General features: G+C 39.4%; 1 protein-coding gene across 1 annotated transcript in view; it reads left to right on the top strand.

The window, feature by feature from the left end:
- Positions 1-20631, top strand: part of elapor1 (endosome-lysosome associated apoptosis and autophagy regulator 1) — an 83891-nt gene that overhangs the window by 12877 nt on the left and 50383 nt on the right. The window contains exons 2-5 of the mRNA XM_068007469.1: positions 5955-6075; positions 9099-9285; positions 16960-17107; positions 19873-19956. Of these exons, the coding sequence (XP_067863570.1) occupies positions 5955-6075; positions 9099-9285; positions 16960-17107; positions 19873-19956 (540 nt within the window). The remainder of the gene's footprint in view (positions 1-5954; positions 6076-9098; positions 9286-16959; positions 17108-19872; positions 19957-20631) is intronic.

The raw sequence follows: 20631 nt of genomic DNA, 5'->3' as shown, positions 1-20631 counted from the left end.
GCGCAGTCATGAATTATATCTTCACTATACATCGCAAATGAAACCTGTTATTTTATAAAATGTTTGTTTAACAAAAAGAATAGCTGATTTCTAATAGTTCCTGTATATCATCTTTGGATGATTTCACAATACTGCCTGAAAGGGATCGGAGAATTAATGAGGGTTTCAACAGAGTAGTTGTCAAGTCACATCTCCACGTCATTGACATTGATAAGAAGAGACACCTCAAACTGAATTAAATAAAAGCTTTGAGGCATGTTTTCAATTAATTTCCAGTTACATTATATGATGTAAAGCAGAACTTTCTGAATATATATGCACTTTGGTAAAGGCAATGACAATTTTTACCTACTCAAGCTTGAATGGATAAATGCTTGGCCATTCAAAGGTAATAGCTATTTGTATCAAGGTAGCAATCACTGATTTGATGTAGAATTCTGACTTGAATCATTGCCACAGTTAACATATTGCATTTCCCAGATAACATCCAGATTTGTGAGTATTACAATTGTTGCCTTTTATGAGCCTATCAGTAAATATTGCAGCATAGAATAATTTTTCCATTAAACCAGCAGCTAGTCCATTGTTTTTTCCTCTACCCAGGCTTAAAACATTTTCTAAAATGTAAATGAAAATTAGCAAGAGCAGTTCAAAAGGTGGCCCCGTGTAGATAAGAAATATTCTTATTGTGCAGAATTTTTATTTGTACTTTTTCAACTCCACCATTGAAAGATTATTTACTTTTTTTCTACCAGGTGCACAAATGTCTTTAGAGTAGAATTGAATTTGATACCCATTGACTAAAATGATTAACAGAAGAGCTGGCAGGTTTGATAAAATAGATTTTTCTGTTTCCTGCTAATGATGCCAATGGACTTCAGAGACTGAGGCCAATATGCAGTAGAAGAGAGGCTGGTTTGAGACCATGATTTAGCCACAGAATCGATTTGCAGCCGGTAATTACTGATTTGTATTGCCTAGCTGGAAGGGTTTACTTTCTCAAACCATTAAAAAAAACTCTGATGAAGTTTATAAAGTGCTCAAAATGGATAAGCAATAAGATGTCTAACCCAAGCAGTCTGAGATGTCCCCCCTCCGTTTGTTTTACACCAGTGTTTCCTGGATTCAGATGTGGACTTTACAAATTTGCATCACTCCCACAATTTTCCTGTCATTAATTTTAATGGTTAGAAAGTTATGGGAGTGATGTGCCTTAAATCCTGATATGCTTCCTAGCAGGTGAAGCTCTGCGCTGGGCGCACAAATGTGTAAAATTACCTTTACTCTCATTTTTGTGTTGTTGTAAAGTAGAAACTGCTGTGCAGTGATGCAAAAGTGGTAGTAAAATGGCATCCTTAACCTTTTGTGTATTTTGTTAACCATAACTAATTTCTGGATAAAAATGTATAATAATTATATACTTATAATGTGGAATTTCATTCCCTCCACTACTATTCACAATGAATAAGGGAAAATTCTATCCTCTGATTTGGAAATCTGTACAAAGTGCAATTTTACAACTAGAATTTTATAAACTGTGTTCTTCAACATAGTAAAAACAATCCTTAAAATTACATTCTGACACTGTTGTGAATGAACTATTGAGTTTTACAATCTTTCATAGTTAAATTTAGAGCATTTTGTGGTTACAGAGGTTTAGAGGAATCAAGAAAATTTCAGAATTAACAATGGTTTGGAGAGAAATCAGTGCTCTATTATTGCTCATGTGGATTGCCCTGGTACCCCAAACTTGAGCCATTTCCCCAACCCTGGGAAAAAATTAATGCACAGGCTGAAAACCCAACTTAAATTCATATTTTACTTTTAAAATTAGCTGCCTATCTGATGTAGATTAATGTAGCATTAACTGTTCTTTTGTTCAATAACTCCACCTCTTGACTGCAGTTTGACATTAATTTATTTTGTAAGTCATACCATTTATTCAGAGTACATATGAACTCAAATGGCTGTTCCAGGCTAATGATCAATAATAATGCTATATATTTATTCATGGCGCACTGAGCATTAAAGAAAATAAAAGACTGGTCCAATTTATGGAGCTGAAGTTCACACATTGGTTATATTTTGTGTATTGTATTACAGATTCTTTCTCGGGATTTTATTACAGTAGGAGTAAAATAATTTACTAAATTGTAATTTGCAATAAAAATGGTGTTTATCCTATAATGAATTTATCATAATAAAAACAGAAAATGCTGGAGAAGCTCAGCAAGTGAGGCAGCTTCTGTGAAGAAAAAAAGAGTTAACGTTTCAGGTTGAAGATATTTCGACAGAACTGGAAGACATTAAATAGTTAAAGTTTTTAAGTAAGTACAGAGCCAGGGCAAGTTCGGGGTGGGAGGGGAGGGGAAGGGAGGAAAGAACAAAAGGGAAGGTCTGCGATAGGGTAAATGGCAAGAGTAATTAAATGACAATAGGAATGATGGTGCAAGGCAAGGCGGGTAGTAATGGAACAAGTTAAGAAACAAAAGATTGGTCTAGAGTAGCTGTAAATGGCAACAGCAGCTGGAACAGAAAATGCTGCAAAATCTCAGCAAGTGAGGCAGCATCTGTGGAGAAAGAAACAGAGTTAACGTTTCAGGTCGGAGATCTTTTGTCAGAACTGGATGATGTTAAAGTTTTTAAGCAAGTACAGAGCCAGGGCAAGGTGGGGGTGAGGGCAGCTGCAGCCCAATGAGTGAAAAAAAATGGGAGCAGTGGTTATGGTCTGAAGTTATTAAAATCAATGTTGAGTCCGGAAGGTTGTAAAGTGCCTAAACGAAAGATGAGGTGCTGTTCCTCGAGCTTATGTTGAGTTTCATTGGAACTGTGTGAGAGGCCGAGGACAGAGGTCAGAGTAGGAGTGCGCTGTCCCTTTTGTTGTTTGTTTCCCTTCCCTTCCCCACCCCCCCCCACTTTTCCTGGCTCTGCACTTGCTTAAAAACGTTAACTCTTTAACATCATCCAGTTCTGATGAAAGGTCTTCGACCTGAAACGTTAACTTTGTTTCTTTCTCCACAGATGCTGCCTTACTTGCTGAGATTTTCCAGCATTTTCTGTTTTTATTTCAGATTTACAGCATCCACAGTATTTTGCTTTTGAAAGAATTTATCATATTTTAACTTCTAACTAAAAAGGTATAAGTGCTGTAAAAGACTGTAACAGACTGCAAAAAAAAAAATTGCTTCTGAGGTAGTTAAAACTGAATTTGTCAAGCTGTCTGGGAGCAAAATTTTCTTTTCACTGAAAATGTTAGCGTCGTATTTTTTCACCGATTTAATCATGAACTACAAATAAAAATGGAGGAACATCGAAAATTGTGATTCCTGCAAGAAAGATTTTGTTAGCAATAACAAACAGTATCAGCCAATCACGATGCATACACAGGGGGCAGCAGGGCACGAGAAAAGCAATGTATGGAAGTTCACAGCGTACAAGGGCAAATTTCCTCCCCCAAAAAATTACAGTAAAACTTCACAAGTCCACCACATTTCTAATACACAACCACCCTATCAGTTGATAACATTTTATCCACTTTAGTACGCCACCTTTCAGGAAGTGAACTACTTTTTCTTGGTTCTAAGCCAAGAAATTTTTCGCTCCCTTTAATTTATCCACCACCAAAACTGTGTCCAAGTTTTGCTAGTACTGCAAGTTGACCTCAGTAGAAATCTTTAGAATTTATGAAAAATATATTTATTTTTTTCCATTAGCGCTCTGAGACCAGCTATATTGGCCAGAAAGATCAGCTGTAGAATTGCTGCACAACTAAAAATGTCATATTTGCCATCCCTTTACCCTATCCCACATAGCAGGCCATACATTTGCTACTGTCCAGTTCTACAAAATTGGCTGTTCCGAGTTCTTCTCTCAAACACTCTACATGAATTTCCTTAATGTGAAGCCAGATTTTGATGTTCAAACTCTGAATATCTTATAGAAGTATGCCCTTTGAATTTAGCTAAAGATTACATTTAAAATGGTCCAGGCTCGATCTCTGTTACATCCGAGGCATTGGTTTGAGTAGATCGTAAAAAGGTACACTCCCTGTTTGAAGGACAATCATGCCCATAAACCTTGAAGATAGGAAAATTTCCTGCTTGGCGTCTACAATTATGGTCCAAATGTAACTGTATTACTGTCCCGTTACACATGATCAATGACTGCCTAATCAGTAATATGCTGACTAAGGAATTATAGGGGTAGATCTTTGTCTTCACTGCCTGGGTGACAATCAGGCAGAGTGATCGCCTGCCTTTTACAGAATCCACCCGATTTTTCATTCCTTTGAAATCAATGGGTTGAAAATCGAGCGAGATCTATAAAGGGCGGACGATACACTCTGTCTAATAACCACTCAGATGGTGAAGATGAAAATATACTCCATAGCTTATTATGTCCAGAATTAATGACAACAGAAAACCATGATAAATCATTAACAATGCCGAGTACATTTCCTGTTTGGGTGCCATTGCTGAAGATAGATTGAAATGCTGGCAGCAGCTGTTGCACCATATGAATGGGAATCAGATAAAGGTGAAGGTGGGTTCAAAAATAAATATTTGAAACAGCAGCCTTTGAAGAAACAGCAGCTTAACGTTTGCCCGTTCGTTAGCTGAAACTCAGTTTTGATTGTGTCCAAAGGCTAGCATATTTACTCAGTGTGAAACATCATAGTTAACAAATAAATTAAGACTTATATTGGCTGGGCAATTGCTAAAACAGTGCTACTGTAGCAAACAGTGCTACACTTACAATTCTTGTTGCCATCACAATATAAAGTTTGGTAGTATGTCTATGCATTGTGTATTAATTCTTCAAAATGGGCCTTACTAGTGTAAATAAATAGATATAACAGACTGAATCGAGGCAAGTAATTTTTACATTCATACATGTATCCTCAAGGTGCACTCATTTTTACAAAATAAGAGAGAACTTTTATTGGTGCTTTATTATGTTCCAAAGCACTTCACAACTAATGCATTACTTTTGAAGTGCACTTACTGTAGGCAAATGCAGCATCCATTTTGGGCTCAGCAAAGTCCAACAAATATATGAATAACCCAATGATCCAAAATAGCAAACGAGATGAATGACCAGTTAATCTATGTTTTGTGATGGTTTTCTTCAAATACTGCAATGAAACATGTACATCCACAGGAACAGGTAGATGAAAAGACAGCACTTCACACAATGCAGTACTGCCTCAGTACTGCACTGAAGTGTCATCCTAGATTGTATGTTCAAGACCTGCAGTGGGGTTTGAACCCACTACATTATAATGTGCATTGCCAATGGTAGAGTCTTATAAAATTGTGACAGTAAGTGTGCAGTATTCACCTCAAACATTTACCCCAACTCTTTCCTTCCTTGTAGCTCTTGTGAATCAGTTACTGATTTCCACAATTTGATAGCAATATATAAAAACAAGCAGTATTTTTTGACAATTTGTATCAGCTAGTTTTCAGAATATATTGACAAATTGGACAGTTCTTCTCATTTTGATAGTTAAATAGTGCTTAAGTTTTCCAACATCAGGCTATTGCCTAATATTGATTCGATAAGAAAACTCATTGATAAAATAGTTAACGACAGATATGATGTTACATAGTTACTTGATGTTAATTGACTGCCTTGTGCTCACAGCTCTATACAACATTGGCAAGTGCTTAATTTTTGCTATATCTGAATTACTTCAGTCACTGTTATTTAGTGACACTGATACTGACTGAGTTTCATATAATTTTACATATAAGGTGATCATCTTATATTGTATCTAAATTTTAGGAATTTTTGATTTGAATGCCACTGAATGATTAGAACAGCCTGTTGTCTGCCTTTGAAGGTTTACGATCTATTAATTTGCATGTATTGTTAAGCAATAATATATTTTTACCTGCAAAGTTTTCTTTTGTACTGTGCGTTTAATGTGGAACATTTCTCATTTCTTTCAGTCGGATTACTACTATGAATACACAGAGTGTGACAGTCTTGGCTCCAGGTGGAGAGTAGCTGTGCCTCACACCCCAGGGACCTGCACAGGACTGCCAGACCCAGTCAAGGGCACAGAATGCTGTAAGCCACTTGTCAAATTTGAATTTCAGTTTGGACATTTGTATATTTTTAAAAAATATATACCCACAGGCATAGCAGTACTTGCTATAAAGTGTTTCTAATCCAGAGTTTGATGTTTTATATATAAAAAAAGCCAATACTAATAACATAGGGCAATCTTATATTTTGTTCTTTGGTGCTTAGTTTAAGTACATTCTTTTAATGCACAAATATAATATAAATTGGTAAACTGCATTTTACTAATATGAGAAACATAACTGATAAAGTTGATTGGAAGATCCTGATCAATATGCTGCCCAAAAGGCTGGAAGAATCGTTCTTTACTCTTCTCCATATGGATCTTGTAGTTTTCACAAACAGCAGATCTACCCTATCCAAATTTTTAAGTATTGATCAAATGGTGGTGATCTGGATTTCAACTTGTAGCAGCTTGGCTAAGACCCACTTTGTGGCAGTGCGTTTGATTTACTTAGTGTAAAGACTGGTCTGCAAGCTTCAGGCTAAAGCGGGATATCAGTTTGGAAATACAGGGGCCTTTCACCTTTTTACTGATTGACATAGTCCAGCAACAGCATAATTGGATTTGAAAAGTGGTAAGGTGACAATTCTTCTTGTAACTAGTATTCTATTAATTACACTTTAGGTATTTAAAAAAAATATATATCATAGTTGTGATGGACTTTTCTCCATATCTATGTATTACATCTCTTGCTTTCATTGAACTAGATTAGGAATTTAGTTGGGGAAATATAAAAAGCTGTATTTATGCAAATTCTATCTCATTGTATAGTTAACACAGGACTAATTTATAATGAAACAGTAAATATATCTTTTTCTCTTGATCCATGTTGATTTAAATATGAGTTTAAGGTAACTCAACATTAAAAACATAGGCCAAGATTTAATTTTGATCTATTTGAAATGAAAAAGACCAGATAAATGTAATTCTCTAGTACATTATTTCCTAATAAGTCGTGTGTGATTTAATATGTTTGACATCTATCTGGTCCTATTAAATACCAAATTTATTTTGAATATACATTTTTAAAAAGAGCCAAAGAAAAAAACCTTATAGCAGTCTGTCCTGTCATTTTAATATCCAAAGATACAAGTCAGCACCTTCACGGGAGAAGTGGAGAAACTGGACGTGGGGAAGGATTTTTAAAACTGCAGAAAGCTACAAAAAATGTTTCATTTCAATGCGGAAAAGTCACTGGATTGAGTTAGCATTCATTGTAACGGGTTTTAAAGCTCAATTTGTCAACTGTATAGGTTTTGTTAAAATATATTCCCCAGGGTTTCTTTTGAAACCTTTTCAATGGTTTATGTCTATTGCCTTTAATAACCTTTTAGAGAGAAAAACATTAAAGTGCAATGTAGTTGTAAGAAGTTGCGAGAGATATATGTGCTGTAGACTGGTGGTAGACTTTCCGCTCATTTTACCCCAGTAATGTCAACACAATCTGGGCAGAATCAGCCGAACCAGCGCAAAAGATCGGGGAATTTTAAACATAAGTGAGTTATACCCAAAACCAGATACGTTCGTGTTTTCCACAATTTTTTACGTTGGTTTGAGATTCAATTCACCCAGATCACAAAACTGGCCACGGCCCCAGGTCGAAATTGCAAGATTCCTCCGATTGTGCTGGTTAGGGAAGGCTCTTCAAATTACGCTCATTTTCTTAGGCGCACCGGCACCAGTAGGCACATTTTAAAATTTTTCTCAAATTAGAAAGTACTGAAATTACGAAGAAACTGACTAGTGTACACCAATGAAACTTTTAAATAGTTCAGAATAGTTTTTTTAAGTCATTCTTAGTGATTTTAAATCAAGTTTCTCACAGGTGGAGGACTGGACACTCTTATTAAAAATGTATATTATTCATTTTCAGCTGAATTAATAAAACTGCACCCTCTTACCACTCTTAAATACATTAAGGAATACTTTTTAATGGAAAGAAAAAAAAAAGAATTGATTACGTTACGCTGCCTGATCGCGCTGGTTCTTGAAAGATTTTACATTTGTGATTATGCAAATTAATTTTAGCGGAGACTTGAACTGTAACCTAACCAGCGCATTTTGGCCACAATTTCCCGATTGCACCCAAAGTGGAACCACTACCCCTTGTAGTAAAGTGATGACAGTAATGTAACTTTCCTTTATGTTTTGTTAATATATTAATTTCTTTTTCAAAATTGATTGGAAGTTACAAATTTGTCATGTACTTTGATGAAACTGGACTAAGGAATTCATTGAAGCTAAAGAGAAACTCTATGTTTGAGACTGGTGATCTTGTATCATTATGAGATTACTTTGCAAGAAGGCAAATTGGGTGTTTGTTTGACTGTAGGCAATTGATTTTAACGAGTCATTGACATGAGATGTAAAAAGACTTTAGAAATAACCTCATGTTCAAGTTTTCAATTTCTATCAAACCCCCTTTTACTTAAAAATCTAGCAAAATACTCATCTTCAAATTGTAGGAGTGATTTTAATTTGCTGCTTTCTGTGTTGGTAATGATATTGTACATCATGTGATCAATTCCAAAAATGTTTTAAGGCTGGGGCGGGGCTATGTTAATGAGAGGCAGAGGGTTTCAGCAGATATATCTCAGGAGCAGTGCAAATGACCGAGAAAAGTGGGGGTGCAACTACGTTAATGAGTGGCGGAGGGATTTGGCTGACATTTCATTGAATCAGCACAAAAGATCAAGAAAATTTGGACCTAGCGCAAAGACTAGCGTAAGACACTTATGTGCGAATTTTCTCAATGTTTTGCGCTGAAAATTGGCTTTACCGTGTATTACGTCGTTGGTTCATTGTAAGTTTCAAGGTTATTCCAGGCCTAATAGATGAACATGCAAAAACTTTTATCTTCATCAATATTTCATTACGATAATTGAATAGTAACTATTACTGATAAATACAAGTCAGTTGAAAATACATAATATATTTGCATGCGTTTTGACTATATTAGCAAATCTTGCCCAAATTTCTTATATTGACTTTGTTCATTTTGTAGCTTTTTCCTGTGGAGCTGGTCAGTTCTTAGACATGAGGAACCAATCATGCAAAGAATGTGTTGCTGGTACTTACTCTCTCGGCACTGGCATTGAATTCAATGAGTGGGATGTGCTGCCATCAGGATTTGTTAACACAGGAACAGCTCCTGAGACATCAGACAACGATTCAACTGAGAATTGCACCATGTAGGTACATCTGTGTATAGACCAACAACAGCCTTTAGCAAGTTACAGGGAGAACTGATAGTTCCCTCCTGAGCTGTTTAAGATTTATTTATTACAATCTTTGGTTACAATACATTCTCAGAAAATGCATTGTTACAGTTATAGTGTACAGTACACAAGGTAAATTGTACATGTTACTTGCAGTAAAATAAAAAAATAACCCAGTCAATTAGACTAGGTTTCAGTGGGCTTGATGTTCATGCATCACTCTTGTCAGACTTAAAAGGAACAATTATCTGAATGCATGCATCCAGCATGGAGCCTCACCCACTGGGGATATATATTGGGAAATCGCAGACACAAGCCCCATGATTTTCCATCGGTTAAATGTTTCCATTCTTTCTTGGTATATTTTTACTCTTGTGTGACCCAGGGGAAATAGGGGAAAACTACAAGAAAAATGAATAATTTATGGAAAAAGTTTCATCATGATCTGGGAGTATTAAATCATAATGTCCTTTGCTAAATGCTACCAGTAATGTTCTTTAAGTCAAACTGAATATCTGTAAGGAATCTTACAACACCAGGTTATAGTCCAAAAGTTTTATTTGAAAATCACAAGCTTTCGGAGGCTTTCTCCTTCATCAGGTGAGTGTCGGATTCCTTGAAAATTACCGCATATATAGTCACAGAACAATGCCTGATGATTACATATAATCTTTCCAACTGCCCGTTATCAAGGCAATCAAAGCAATTGAATAGTGTTCAGACAGAAAAACATTAGATACCAGACTACTGAATATACAAACGGCCAGAACCAAAGACAGGGAGGGAGAGAGAGAGAGAAACATCTGAAAGGAAGAGAAAGAGAGAGAATGACCAGTTGTATTAAAAACAGATAACTTTTTTTTCGCTGGTAGGGTTACGTGTAGCGCGACATGAACCCAAGATCCCGGTTGAGGCCGTCCTCATGGGTGCGGAACTTGGCTAACAATTTCTGCTCGACGATTTTGCGTTGTCTTGTGTCTCGAAGGCCGCCTTGGAGAACGCTCACCCGAAGATCGGTGGCTGAATGTCCTTGACTGCTGAAGTGTTCCCCGACTGGGAGGGAACCCTCCTGTCTGGCGATTGTTGCGCGGTGTCCGTTCATCTGTTGTCGCAGTGTCTGCATGGTCTCGCCAATGTACCATGCTTCGGGGCATCCTTTCCTGCAACGTATGAGGCAGACAACGTTGGCCGAGTCACAGGAGTATGAACCATGTACCTGGTGGGTGGTGTCCTCTCGTGTGATGGTGGTATCTGTGTCGATGATCTGGCATGTCTTGCAGAGGTTTCTGTTGCAGCATTGTGTGGTGTTGTGGACGCTGTTCTCCTGAAAGCTGGGTAATTTGCTGCGCACGATGGTCTGTTTGAGGTTGGGTGGCTGTTTGAAGGCGAGTAGTGGAGGCGTGGGGGATGGCCTTAGCGAGGTGTTCGTCGTCATCGATGACATGAATGGACCCCATTGGTCGCGCGGCGGACACAGAGGAATTCATCAGGAGAATGAGGCTCCGGGAATTCTTCCACAAATCCCAAGATTTCAGCAGTGAACCCAATGAGATAATCAACGATCCAGAACCACAGACAGAGGGATCCGCGGTACAGCAACCGAAGAAGAAAGAGTCAAACTGGACTCCCCCGAAGGGTCGCTGCCCTAAGCTTGACATGTATGTTCAAGCCGTCAGGAGATGCGTCAATGCCAGATTCATCAGCCGCACTCACAAGACAGTCCAGAATGTCACCCGAGCACAACGCAACGCCATCAACGCTCTCAAGACCAATTGCAACATCGTCATCAAACCAGCGGACAAAGGAGGAGCCATTGTCATACAGAACAGAACGGACTATTGCAAAGAAGCATACCGACAACTGGACAACCAGGAACACTACAGACGGTTATCCGCAGATCCGATCAAAGAACACACCCACTATCTCAACAAACTAATCAAGACCTTCGACCCAGATCTTCAAACCATCCTACGCGCTCTCATCTCACGTACTCCCCGCGTGGGAGACTTCTACTGCTTCCCAAAGATACACAAAGCCAACACACCCAGATGTCCTATCGTATCAGGCAACGGAACCCTGTGTGAGAACCTCTCTGGATACGTCGAGGACATCCTGAAACCCATCGTACATGGAACCCCCAGCTTCTGTCGCGACACTACAGACTTCCTACAAAAACTCAGCACCCACGGACCAGTTGAACCAGGAACACTTCTCACCACGATGGACGTCTCGGCACTCTACACCAGTATCCCCCACGATGACGGCATCGCTGCGACAGCCTCAGTACTCAACACCAACAACAGCCAATCTCCAGACGCCATCCTACAACTCATCCGCTTCATCCTGGATCACAATGTCTTCACCTTCGACAACCAGTTCTTTACCCAAACACACGGAACAGCCATGGGGACCAAAGTCGCACCCCAATACGCCAACATTTTCTTGCACAAGTTCGAGCACGACTTCTTCACTGCACAGGACCTCCAACCAATGCTATACACCAGATACATTGACGACATTTTCTTCCTATGGACACACGGCGAAGAATCACTGAAGAGACTACACGATAACATCAACAAGTTCCATCCCACCATCAAACTCACCATGGACTACTCCTCAGAATCGGTTTCTTTCTTGGACACACGAATCTCCATCAAAGACGGGCACCTCAGCACCTCACTCTACCGCAAGCCCATGGACAACCTCACGATGCTCCACTTTTCCAGCTTTCACCCTAACCACGTCAAAGAGGCCATCCCCTATGGACAGGCCCTGCGAATACACAGGATCTGCTCAGATGAGGAGGAACGTGATGGACACCTACAGACGCTGAAAGACGCCCTCGTAAGAACGGGATATGACGCTCGACTCGTCGATCGACAGTTCTGACGGGCCACAGCGAAAAATCGCATAGACCTCCTCAGAAGACAAACACGGGACGCAACCAACAGAGTACCCTTCGTCGTCCAGTACTTCCCCGGAGCGGAGAAACTGCGCCATGTTCTCCGCAGCCTTCAACATGTCATCGATGACGACAAACACCTCGCTAAGGCCATCCCCACACCTCCACTACTCGTCTTCAAACAGCCACCCAACCTCAAACAGACCATCGTGCGCAGCAAATTACCCAGCTTTCAGGAGAACAGCGTCCACGACACCACACAACCCTGCCACGGCAACCTCTGCAAGACATGCCAGATCATCGACACAGATACCACCATCACACGAGAGGACACCACCCACCAGGTATATGGTTCATACTCCTGTGACTCGGCCAACGTTGTCTACCTCATACGTTGCAGGAAAGGATGCCCCGGAGCATGGTACATTGGCGAGACCATGCAGACACTGCGACAACGGATGAGCGGACACCGTGCAACAATCGCCAGACAGGAGGGTTCCCTCCCAGTCGGGGAACACTTCAGCAGTCAAGGACATTCAGCCACCGATCTTCGGGTAAGCGTTCTCCAAGGCGGCCTTCGAGACACAAGACAACGCAAAATCGTCGAGCAGAAATTGATAGCCAAGTTCCGCACCCATGAGGACGGCCTCAACCGGGATCTTGGGTTCATGTTACGCTACACGTAAACCCACCAGCGAAAAAGAGTTATTTGTTTTTAATACAACTGGTCATTCTCTCTCTCTTCCTTTCAGATGTTTCTCTCTCTCTCTCTCTCTCTCTCCCTCCTGTCTTTGGTTCTAGCCGTTTGTATATTCAGTAGTCTGGTATCTAATGTTTTTCTGTCTGAACACTATTCAATTCCTTTGATTGCCTTGATAACAGGCAGTTGGAAAGATTACATGTAATCATCAGGCATTGTTCTGTGACTATATATGCGGTAATTTTCAAGGAATCCGACACTCACCTGACGAAGGAGAAAGCCTCCGAAAGCTTGTGATTTTCAAACAAAACTGTTGGACTATAACCTGGTGTTGTAAGATTCCTTACATTTGTGCACCCCAGTCCATCACCGGCATCTCCACATCAAAATGAATATCAAAAGACTTTGACCAGTGTGTACATAGATTACACTTAGCAAGTTTGTATAAGAGAATTGTATTCAAAATACGCAGTGGGTGAAGTACGGATGAGCGAGGGTTGTCCTGCCCATCTGTCCTAACGTCAACGGAAGAGCCGCAGAAACCGGAAAAAATGGTGTAAATGCCATTGACACCATTTTGCCAGGGTTTCCAAGCCCTTCCACTGAACTAAGTGTGGACAAGCAGGAAATCCCCTGCAGAAATTCACCCCCTTGATGTATTAATTGATTGATAGATGCATACAAATAAACACAGAGACAAAAACTGATGCATTAGCTCAGACAGTGTTTTTAGTTATCCCTGCACCATTGAATAAATCCCTGATGGAACAAAGATGCAAGGCTTTTTGTGACCTCCTTCATGTAATCAGCTTTTGTTTAAACAAAAGTACAGCTTTCTCCTGAAAAAATATCACTACTTTGCCGAGAAATGTTAGGGTTAAGGCTGCTGATTAAAAATTGATGGATTGTTACCCATTTGATTATTCAGTTCATAACTGCATCTATATTAAAAAGGAAAAAAGCATATTTTAAACAAAGTGGATACAAAAATGTTTTAAATTACCTGATTGAATCATTTCTGAAAGTTAAAATGTGCTGTCTGTATGTGGAACAGGACAGAGACTGAAAGTTTATCTCGTGCATAGGCATTCAAATCTAGATAACTGGAATCATTGATCTTGTAAGAAGAAGAAGAACACTGGATTTTGGTATCATGACATATATATGCCGAGGAAGCAGATGAATCTCCAACGCCCTCACTAGGAACCGTCTGGGGTTTACCTCCTGGTGTAGGTCTGGGAGTGAGTGGTGCCTGGTTTGACTCGTCGAACGGTCTTTATACTAACCAGTTCGAATTAAATTTAAGTTAACTTCAACCTTTGATTAGGATAGCTAGAAGCTACACGAGTGAATGAATTAACCCTTTCTTGCTGAATCATGAAGGAAGATGTCAGACAACCGATCATACACTAAAAGACTGTTCATTGGTTCCAAAATCACAATTTAAAGTTAAAGTTGGGTACCGACCATTTAATAAATATAAATAGATGTAGTCAAAGTTATCTAGCAGTCTGAATAGCAAATCATTATTAGAAACAGTCACTTAGTAAAATAAGTAGCCAAAGTTATGTAGGCAATTCAGTGTATCACTATCACTATAAATCAGCATTAATAGACGCTGAGTTTTAATTATAGCAGTTACCAGAGTCCAAGATTATTACAGTTGGTGAGGTTATTTTAGGTTTAAACCCTAGATATCTGACAAGTTAACAGCGTTGATAGCCAGTCTTTTGGATAGATTACCATCTAGATACTGGTGGTTAGCAATGTTTCAGAGCTTACTCGACCTTGTCCTCATGAGCGGCGTGATTGAGTCAATCTCCTTCATTCCCTGGGACGCAGGCATTAGCTTTTGGAATGTTGAGCTGATGAGGCCCCTTTCAGCAGCGAGGTTGTCTGTTCCACTTGGATCTTCAGTTCAGGCTGAACCCATACTATGCACGAACGATATCTGAGCTAGCTTCACTCTCACCTTTCTTTGATCTCGGATTTAGAAAGTTAAATGACACTTTTCTCTGTGTGAAACTGGCTGGTAGAGCCTAACATGCTATCACTGTGTTTTACTCCTCTTAATATGTTGTACCTGTAAAGGCATCTTTTTGCATCTACTAGGTAAAGGTTCTTACAGAACAAAGAGAGCCCAAGTGAACTAACAGAGATTGCTACTTGCACAAAGACAAAGAGAGATACTACTACAGACTGTTTATTACTCCATAAAGAGTACTACAGTTTGTCAACTACTGGTTACTGATCCTGATCATTTGAGGGGTGAAGAACACTCTAAATTATAATCTTAATTTTGGAGGGCGGTTGCCCTGCATTCAATTAACCAATCAGAGCAATGTATGTGCTAGAAGGACTCGCCCTCTCACTTCTACCAATCAAAGCTGATAAATGTGGAGTCCTGTGACTGTCATTGAGTCAATGGGGCATGACTTTACCCTCAGCATGACAGACTTTGTCTCTCTAACTTTTCTCCATTACTCTTTCCCCATAATCTTGCACTCCTCAAGAGTTTTTCACACAAATGGGGAGAAATTACTTCTTTATGTTGAATTAGGTATTACCTAAGTAGTTTGAGTTAGGGAATGTCTGTAGTGTAAACATGGTCCTTTCTGGTGTCATTACTTATTACATTTTATGGCTTTAATTTCTTTACGGCCTTTAGCTTAGAAAATTTTTATAGCCAAATTATTTGGGAATTTCCATGGCCAAAAGCATGGATGATGGTTTGAATTAGTTTCACGTTACAGCCATTTCCCAGTATTTAGTTCCACTGCAGACTTTGAGAACAGCTTTCGAGTTAACCTCCATTTTATACATACTTTAAGGCTTATGAATCTTGAAAGCACCCTGCGGGCAATTTACAGGGCATTGTTTGTGTAATCCTTTGTTTAGAAGTTCAAAGAATAGTGTATGCAAAGTTGTTTCCTACATTCGCATACTGTACCTGGATCAGGTAACAACATCAAAATAAAAGTTTCAGCCCTGGTCCTCTTAAAGATTCTGTGCAGCTACTTAAAGGGAATTTTCAGATAGACAGCCACAAAATCTGTTCTCACAAATCTTAGTATTTTATTCAGGGCCAAGAAGGAAAGACCGAGTAGAATTGGCCCATTCTTGGATGCAGTATTGGAGGGGAAGAAAATTGTATGGGGGTCTCCACTGGGCAATCCTCATAACTCTGCTTATATTGGCCAACTGTGGCATTCGGGGACCCTAAGCAGATTACAAAAATGGGGAATGGCCTGCCTTAATGGCAAAGATGGCTTATCCCATGTGTGGCTGAGCCATATGGACTAGAAAGATCTGAAGTTTAATCCAGGGTCAATGTTGACATAACTAATCTCAATTTTGCAGTGGTGGACAAGCTACAACAGGCCTTAGTAGGCCTGGGTTAGAAAGGCGAAAATCAGTCTTGGGATCATAGTTCTGATTGCTATCTACCGACCTTTGCTGGAATGCATGAGTTTGGACATCAGATAAGGATACAATTAGATTTGGGTGTGATGCTACCTACAGCTGAATAGCCAGCTGACATTGTTAAAACTCACTCATGAATAATGGCCACTCAAGTAAGATACTGAAGGGTGACTAGGACTGGCGGAATCATACCCCAGCAAAGAGTCAACACCTTTGGTGAGGGTGGGGAGGGGAGAAGATTGGTGAGAAAAGAGGAACAAGTATTTAAAACAAAAAGTGGGTACATGTCCATACCCTCAAAAAAAAATGAAGTATAGTGCAAGGAGCCCTGGATTTCTGAGCAGAGACATGGATAGAGGATAAAGTTACACCTGCCTTAAATGCTCCAGTTAGTATTCTAATTTTCTCCTTTATCGTTAGCAATAGTTGCTATTTATGACAATCACTTCAGTATAAACAACGTTACGTCAGTATTCAACATCAAGTTTGCAGTATCAGTACCTGTTTATTTGATTGCACAGACATTGCAGCCTAAAGATTTGTCAATTGAAATTCCTTTCAGCACAATTCAGCTTTGCATTATGTTAAACTGGAAATCTTCTTTTCTATGCATTTTTGATAGGTCAAAATGGACTCCTCAAGGTGATTTCATAGCATCCAACAGCGATGAGTGCACAGCTGCTCTGATGTATGCAGTGAACCTGAAACAACCAGGCACGGTCTCGTTTCAATATCTGTATCCGGACACCAGCATATACTTTGATTTTTTTGTAAGTAATTACTGAAGGAACAGCTCTCTGAACAATGTTATGGACTTTTTATATGTGAAGCACTGATTTCTTTGAATATAAATTGTTACCTCTGAAGCAGAAAATGAATGTCAGCGGTCTCAGGAACATGGAATCACTGCAGCTACTTTCAGCGCCCTCTCTTCAGAAGACAATAAGAGTAGACACACAAAGAAATAGTGCAGAAAACAACCCTGGCTTGCAAATGTGAATCCCATAAAATTGCAAAGATGAAATTTTATTTAAAATGTACTTAATTTTAAAAAAATTGTGACATTTAAAGGGACATTATTGTCCTAGTAAAGTAATACCCTTGGTGCAATTGGTTATGTAAGAACAGTCAAAGCTGGGCAAAACCCATTTGGCCCTTAAAGTTTGTCCCAATATTATCTTAACTCTCCCAATCCAGTATACAATTGCAATTTGAAAAAATGCCACACAAAAATCAAGTTTATGCTATTGAACATCTACAGCTCACATCTTTCTGGACAGCCAGTGCATCTGTGTGGCACCAAGGAGTCTTGGTAAAACTGAAGTCAGTGGGGATCAGGGGGAAACCTCTCCAGTGGCTGGAGTCATACCTTGCACAAAGGAAAATGGTTGTGATTGTTGGAGCTAACCATCTTAGCACCAGGACATTGCTGCAAGAGTTCATCATGGCAGCCTCCTAGGCCCAACCGTCTTCAGCTGCTTCATCAATGACCTTCCCTCCATAGTAAGATCAGAAGTGGGGCTGTTCCCTGATGATTGCAGAGTATTCAGTTCCATTCACAATTCCTCAGTTAATAAAGCAGTCCATGCCCGCAATGCAGCAAGACTTGGACAACATCGAGGATTGGGCTCCTAAGTGGCAAGTAACATTCGCTTTACCCAAGCGTCAGGCAATCACCATCTCCCACAGAGAGAGTCTAACCATCTCCCCTTGACTTTCAATGGCATTACTATTGCTAAATCCCCCACCATCAACATTCTAGGTGTTACCATTGACCAGAAACTCAACTGGATGAGCCACATAAATGTCATGGCTACTAGAGCAGTTCAGAGGCTGGGTATTCTGCAGCGAGTGGCTCACCTCCTGACCTCGTACATCCTCTCCACCATCTATAAAGCACAAGTTAGGAGTATATTGCACAATTAATCAAAACTGTCATTTAAAATAGATTTCCAAGTACAAGTTGTCCAAAAACAACCCAAACCAGGACAATACTCCTTTTAAATCAGTACAGTCTAATCAACAGTTAAAGTGCAAGTTTTTCCATTACATTGTTTCTGAAAATACAAAATCTTTTGTGTCTGATCATCAAATTTAGCTGATATAATTTTACTGAGTTGTAAAACTTTGATTTTATAATTGTTCCACTAAACCAATAAAGCCAGGATCATTCAACAGAGAACATTATACTGACAGAGATGAGATTTACCCCGAACAAATGGTAATGGGTTTTCCAGTACCACTGACCATACTATTGCCAGAAAAACCACTATCTTCGGTAATTTATATTTCCCCATCAGCAGATTTTATGCCTGGTGGCATTTACTTCACTCAGCAGTTTCTGGTGTATATATGCAGAAATCTTCCTTTAAAAAAGTGTGCAGTATCAGCCCATGTATTTGCTGGAGTTCTCCTGTTGAAGATCAGTTTCTGGGATGTATTCATCAGCAGGAGGACCATGAAACTGCAGACAACTTACTTGGTCGGGATCAGACCAGCATCCAGTGCTTAATCTCCAGTAAGAATGGCATTGACGAAAAGCAAAGGGGCATTGAGCAAAAAGTTGGCAATCTTGCACACCTGCCTTTTTGTTAACAGGCTTGTCTCTTTCCTCATGATGCTTGTAGTAACTTCTTAATTCCCTGTGCTCACACACTTGGATAAATGTAATGCTTAGTGTTAAAAACAAAACAGAAAACGCTGGAAACATTCAGCAGGTCAATCAGCATCTGTGGAGAGAACAGACGAATTAACGTTCCAGATGTGGATCTTTCATCTGACAAAGGGTTAAACCTGAAACATTCAACAGGTCAGATGCGACTGACCTGTTGAATGTTTCCAGCATTTTCTGTTTCTGTTTCAGATTTCCAGCAGTTTTTTGCTTTTCGCTGTGTTGGTGTATTTTGTATTGATAGCACCAAGGTTGCCATGCTCCAGAAATTATATTCAATGAGATTATTCGACAAAGTTGGTGAATCCCAGCCCTCTCCTGCCTAATCTTACCTCACAAGACACATATTCTGTTAAAATTGCTTAGATACTTTATTAAGTGCTTCTCGTAGTGAAATTACTAAATTTTATATAGAAATAATGTGCTGTTAAGTTAATAAAGAAAGGTAAAATTCAGCAAGCTGATGGCAGATGGACATAAATATGATCCGCTTATGGGCCCCAGTTTGAAAACCTATGTTTTATAAAGATATAAAATACAAATAGGCTATATATACATTCAAATATAAACTAAAGCATAATCGTGAAACAAAAATGAATGAAATTTGGGATCTTGTCAAGAAGATCGTTAGAAAATCCCCCAAACCAGTGCAACTCACCAAAACTTATAGGACTATACCTGCAGATACCAACTGAGGTTATTGCCAGCGGAATACCACTTCCATTAGTATGAGCATCCTTTTCTCCCTAACAACACCCAGTATTTTAAAAAAGCAAAAATTGTCATTGAAAAATAATAGAGAAATAATAAAGTTAGTTCTGTATTGTGTGCCACTAGCTAAATGCAATAATTCTTTCTCCACAGGTTCAGAATGATCAGTGTCAAACAATGGACAGTGAATCAAATTGGATAAGAAGAACAGAAAGGAATGAATGGGATAGTTGTACAGTAGGTGTTGAGATCTGAAAGTTGTATTAAAAATATTTTCAGCCCCTGTTCTTTAGTCCTCCCTGGGGCATTTCAGTTTTTGTAAATGTTTCTTGGGTATTGAAACTGCGCCGCTACTCGATAATGCAAATAGGCTGATTTACAGCAGTGTGAGCAGTAACTTTGGTTGAATTATGATTTGGCAGGTTGGTGATATTGCAACATATTAGATTTATACATCTACTTCCTATTTATTGTATTACCCATTTCTATGGCTGTTGATTGATGCTGAAAGATTTTATGCTGCAATAAAAGGAAAATCTCTGTTGGTCTGAAGAACATAAGAAATAGGAGCAGGAGTAGGCCATAGGCCCCTTGTGCCTGCTTTGCCGCTCAATAAGATCATGGCTGATCTTCTTACCTCAACACCACTTTCCCACCCCATAATTCCTCGATTCCCTTAGTGCCCAAAAAAACATCGATCTCAGTCTTGAATATACTCAACGACCAAGCATCCACAGCCGTTTGGGGCTGGGAATTCCAAAGATTCACAACCCTCTGAGTGAAAAAATTTTTCCTCACTTTGGTCCTAAATGGCCAACCCCTTATCTTGAGACTATGACCCCTAGTTCTAGACTCTCCAGCTGCGGGAAAACAGCCTCTACCGTCATCCCCTGCACTGAAAATGTGAGAACT

Source organism: Heptranchias perlo, chromosome 27 (genome assembly GCF_035084215.1).
Source record: "Heptranchias perlo isolate sHepPer1 chromosome 27, sHepPer1.hap1, whole genome shotgun sequence".
NCBI classification, from domain to species: domain Eukaryota; kingdom Metazoa; phylum Chordata; class Chondrichthyes; order Hexanchiformes; family Hexanchidae; genus Heptranchias; species Heptranchias perlo.
The sequence above is the reverse complement of the archived record's forward strand: the minus strand, read 5'-3'. Positions and strand labels throughout refer to the sequence as shown.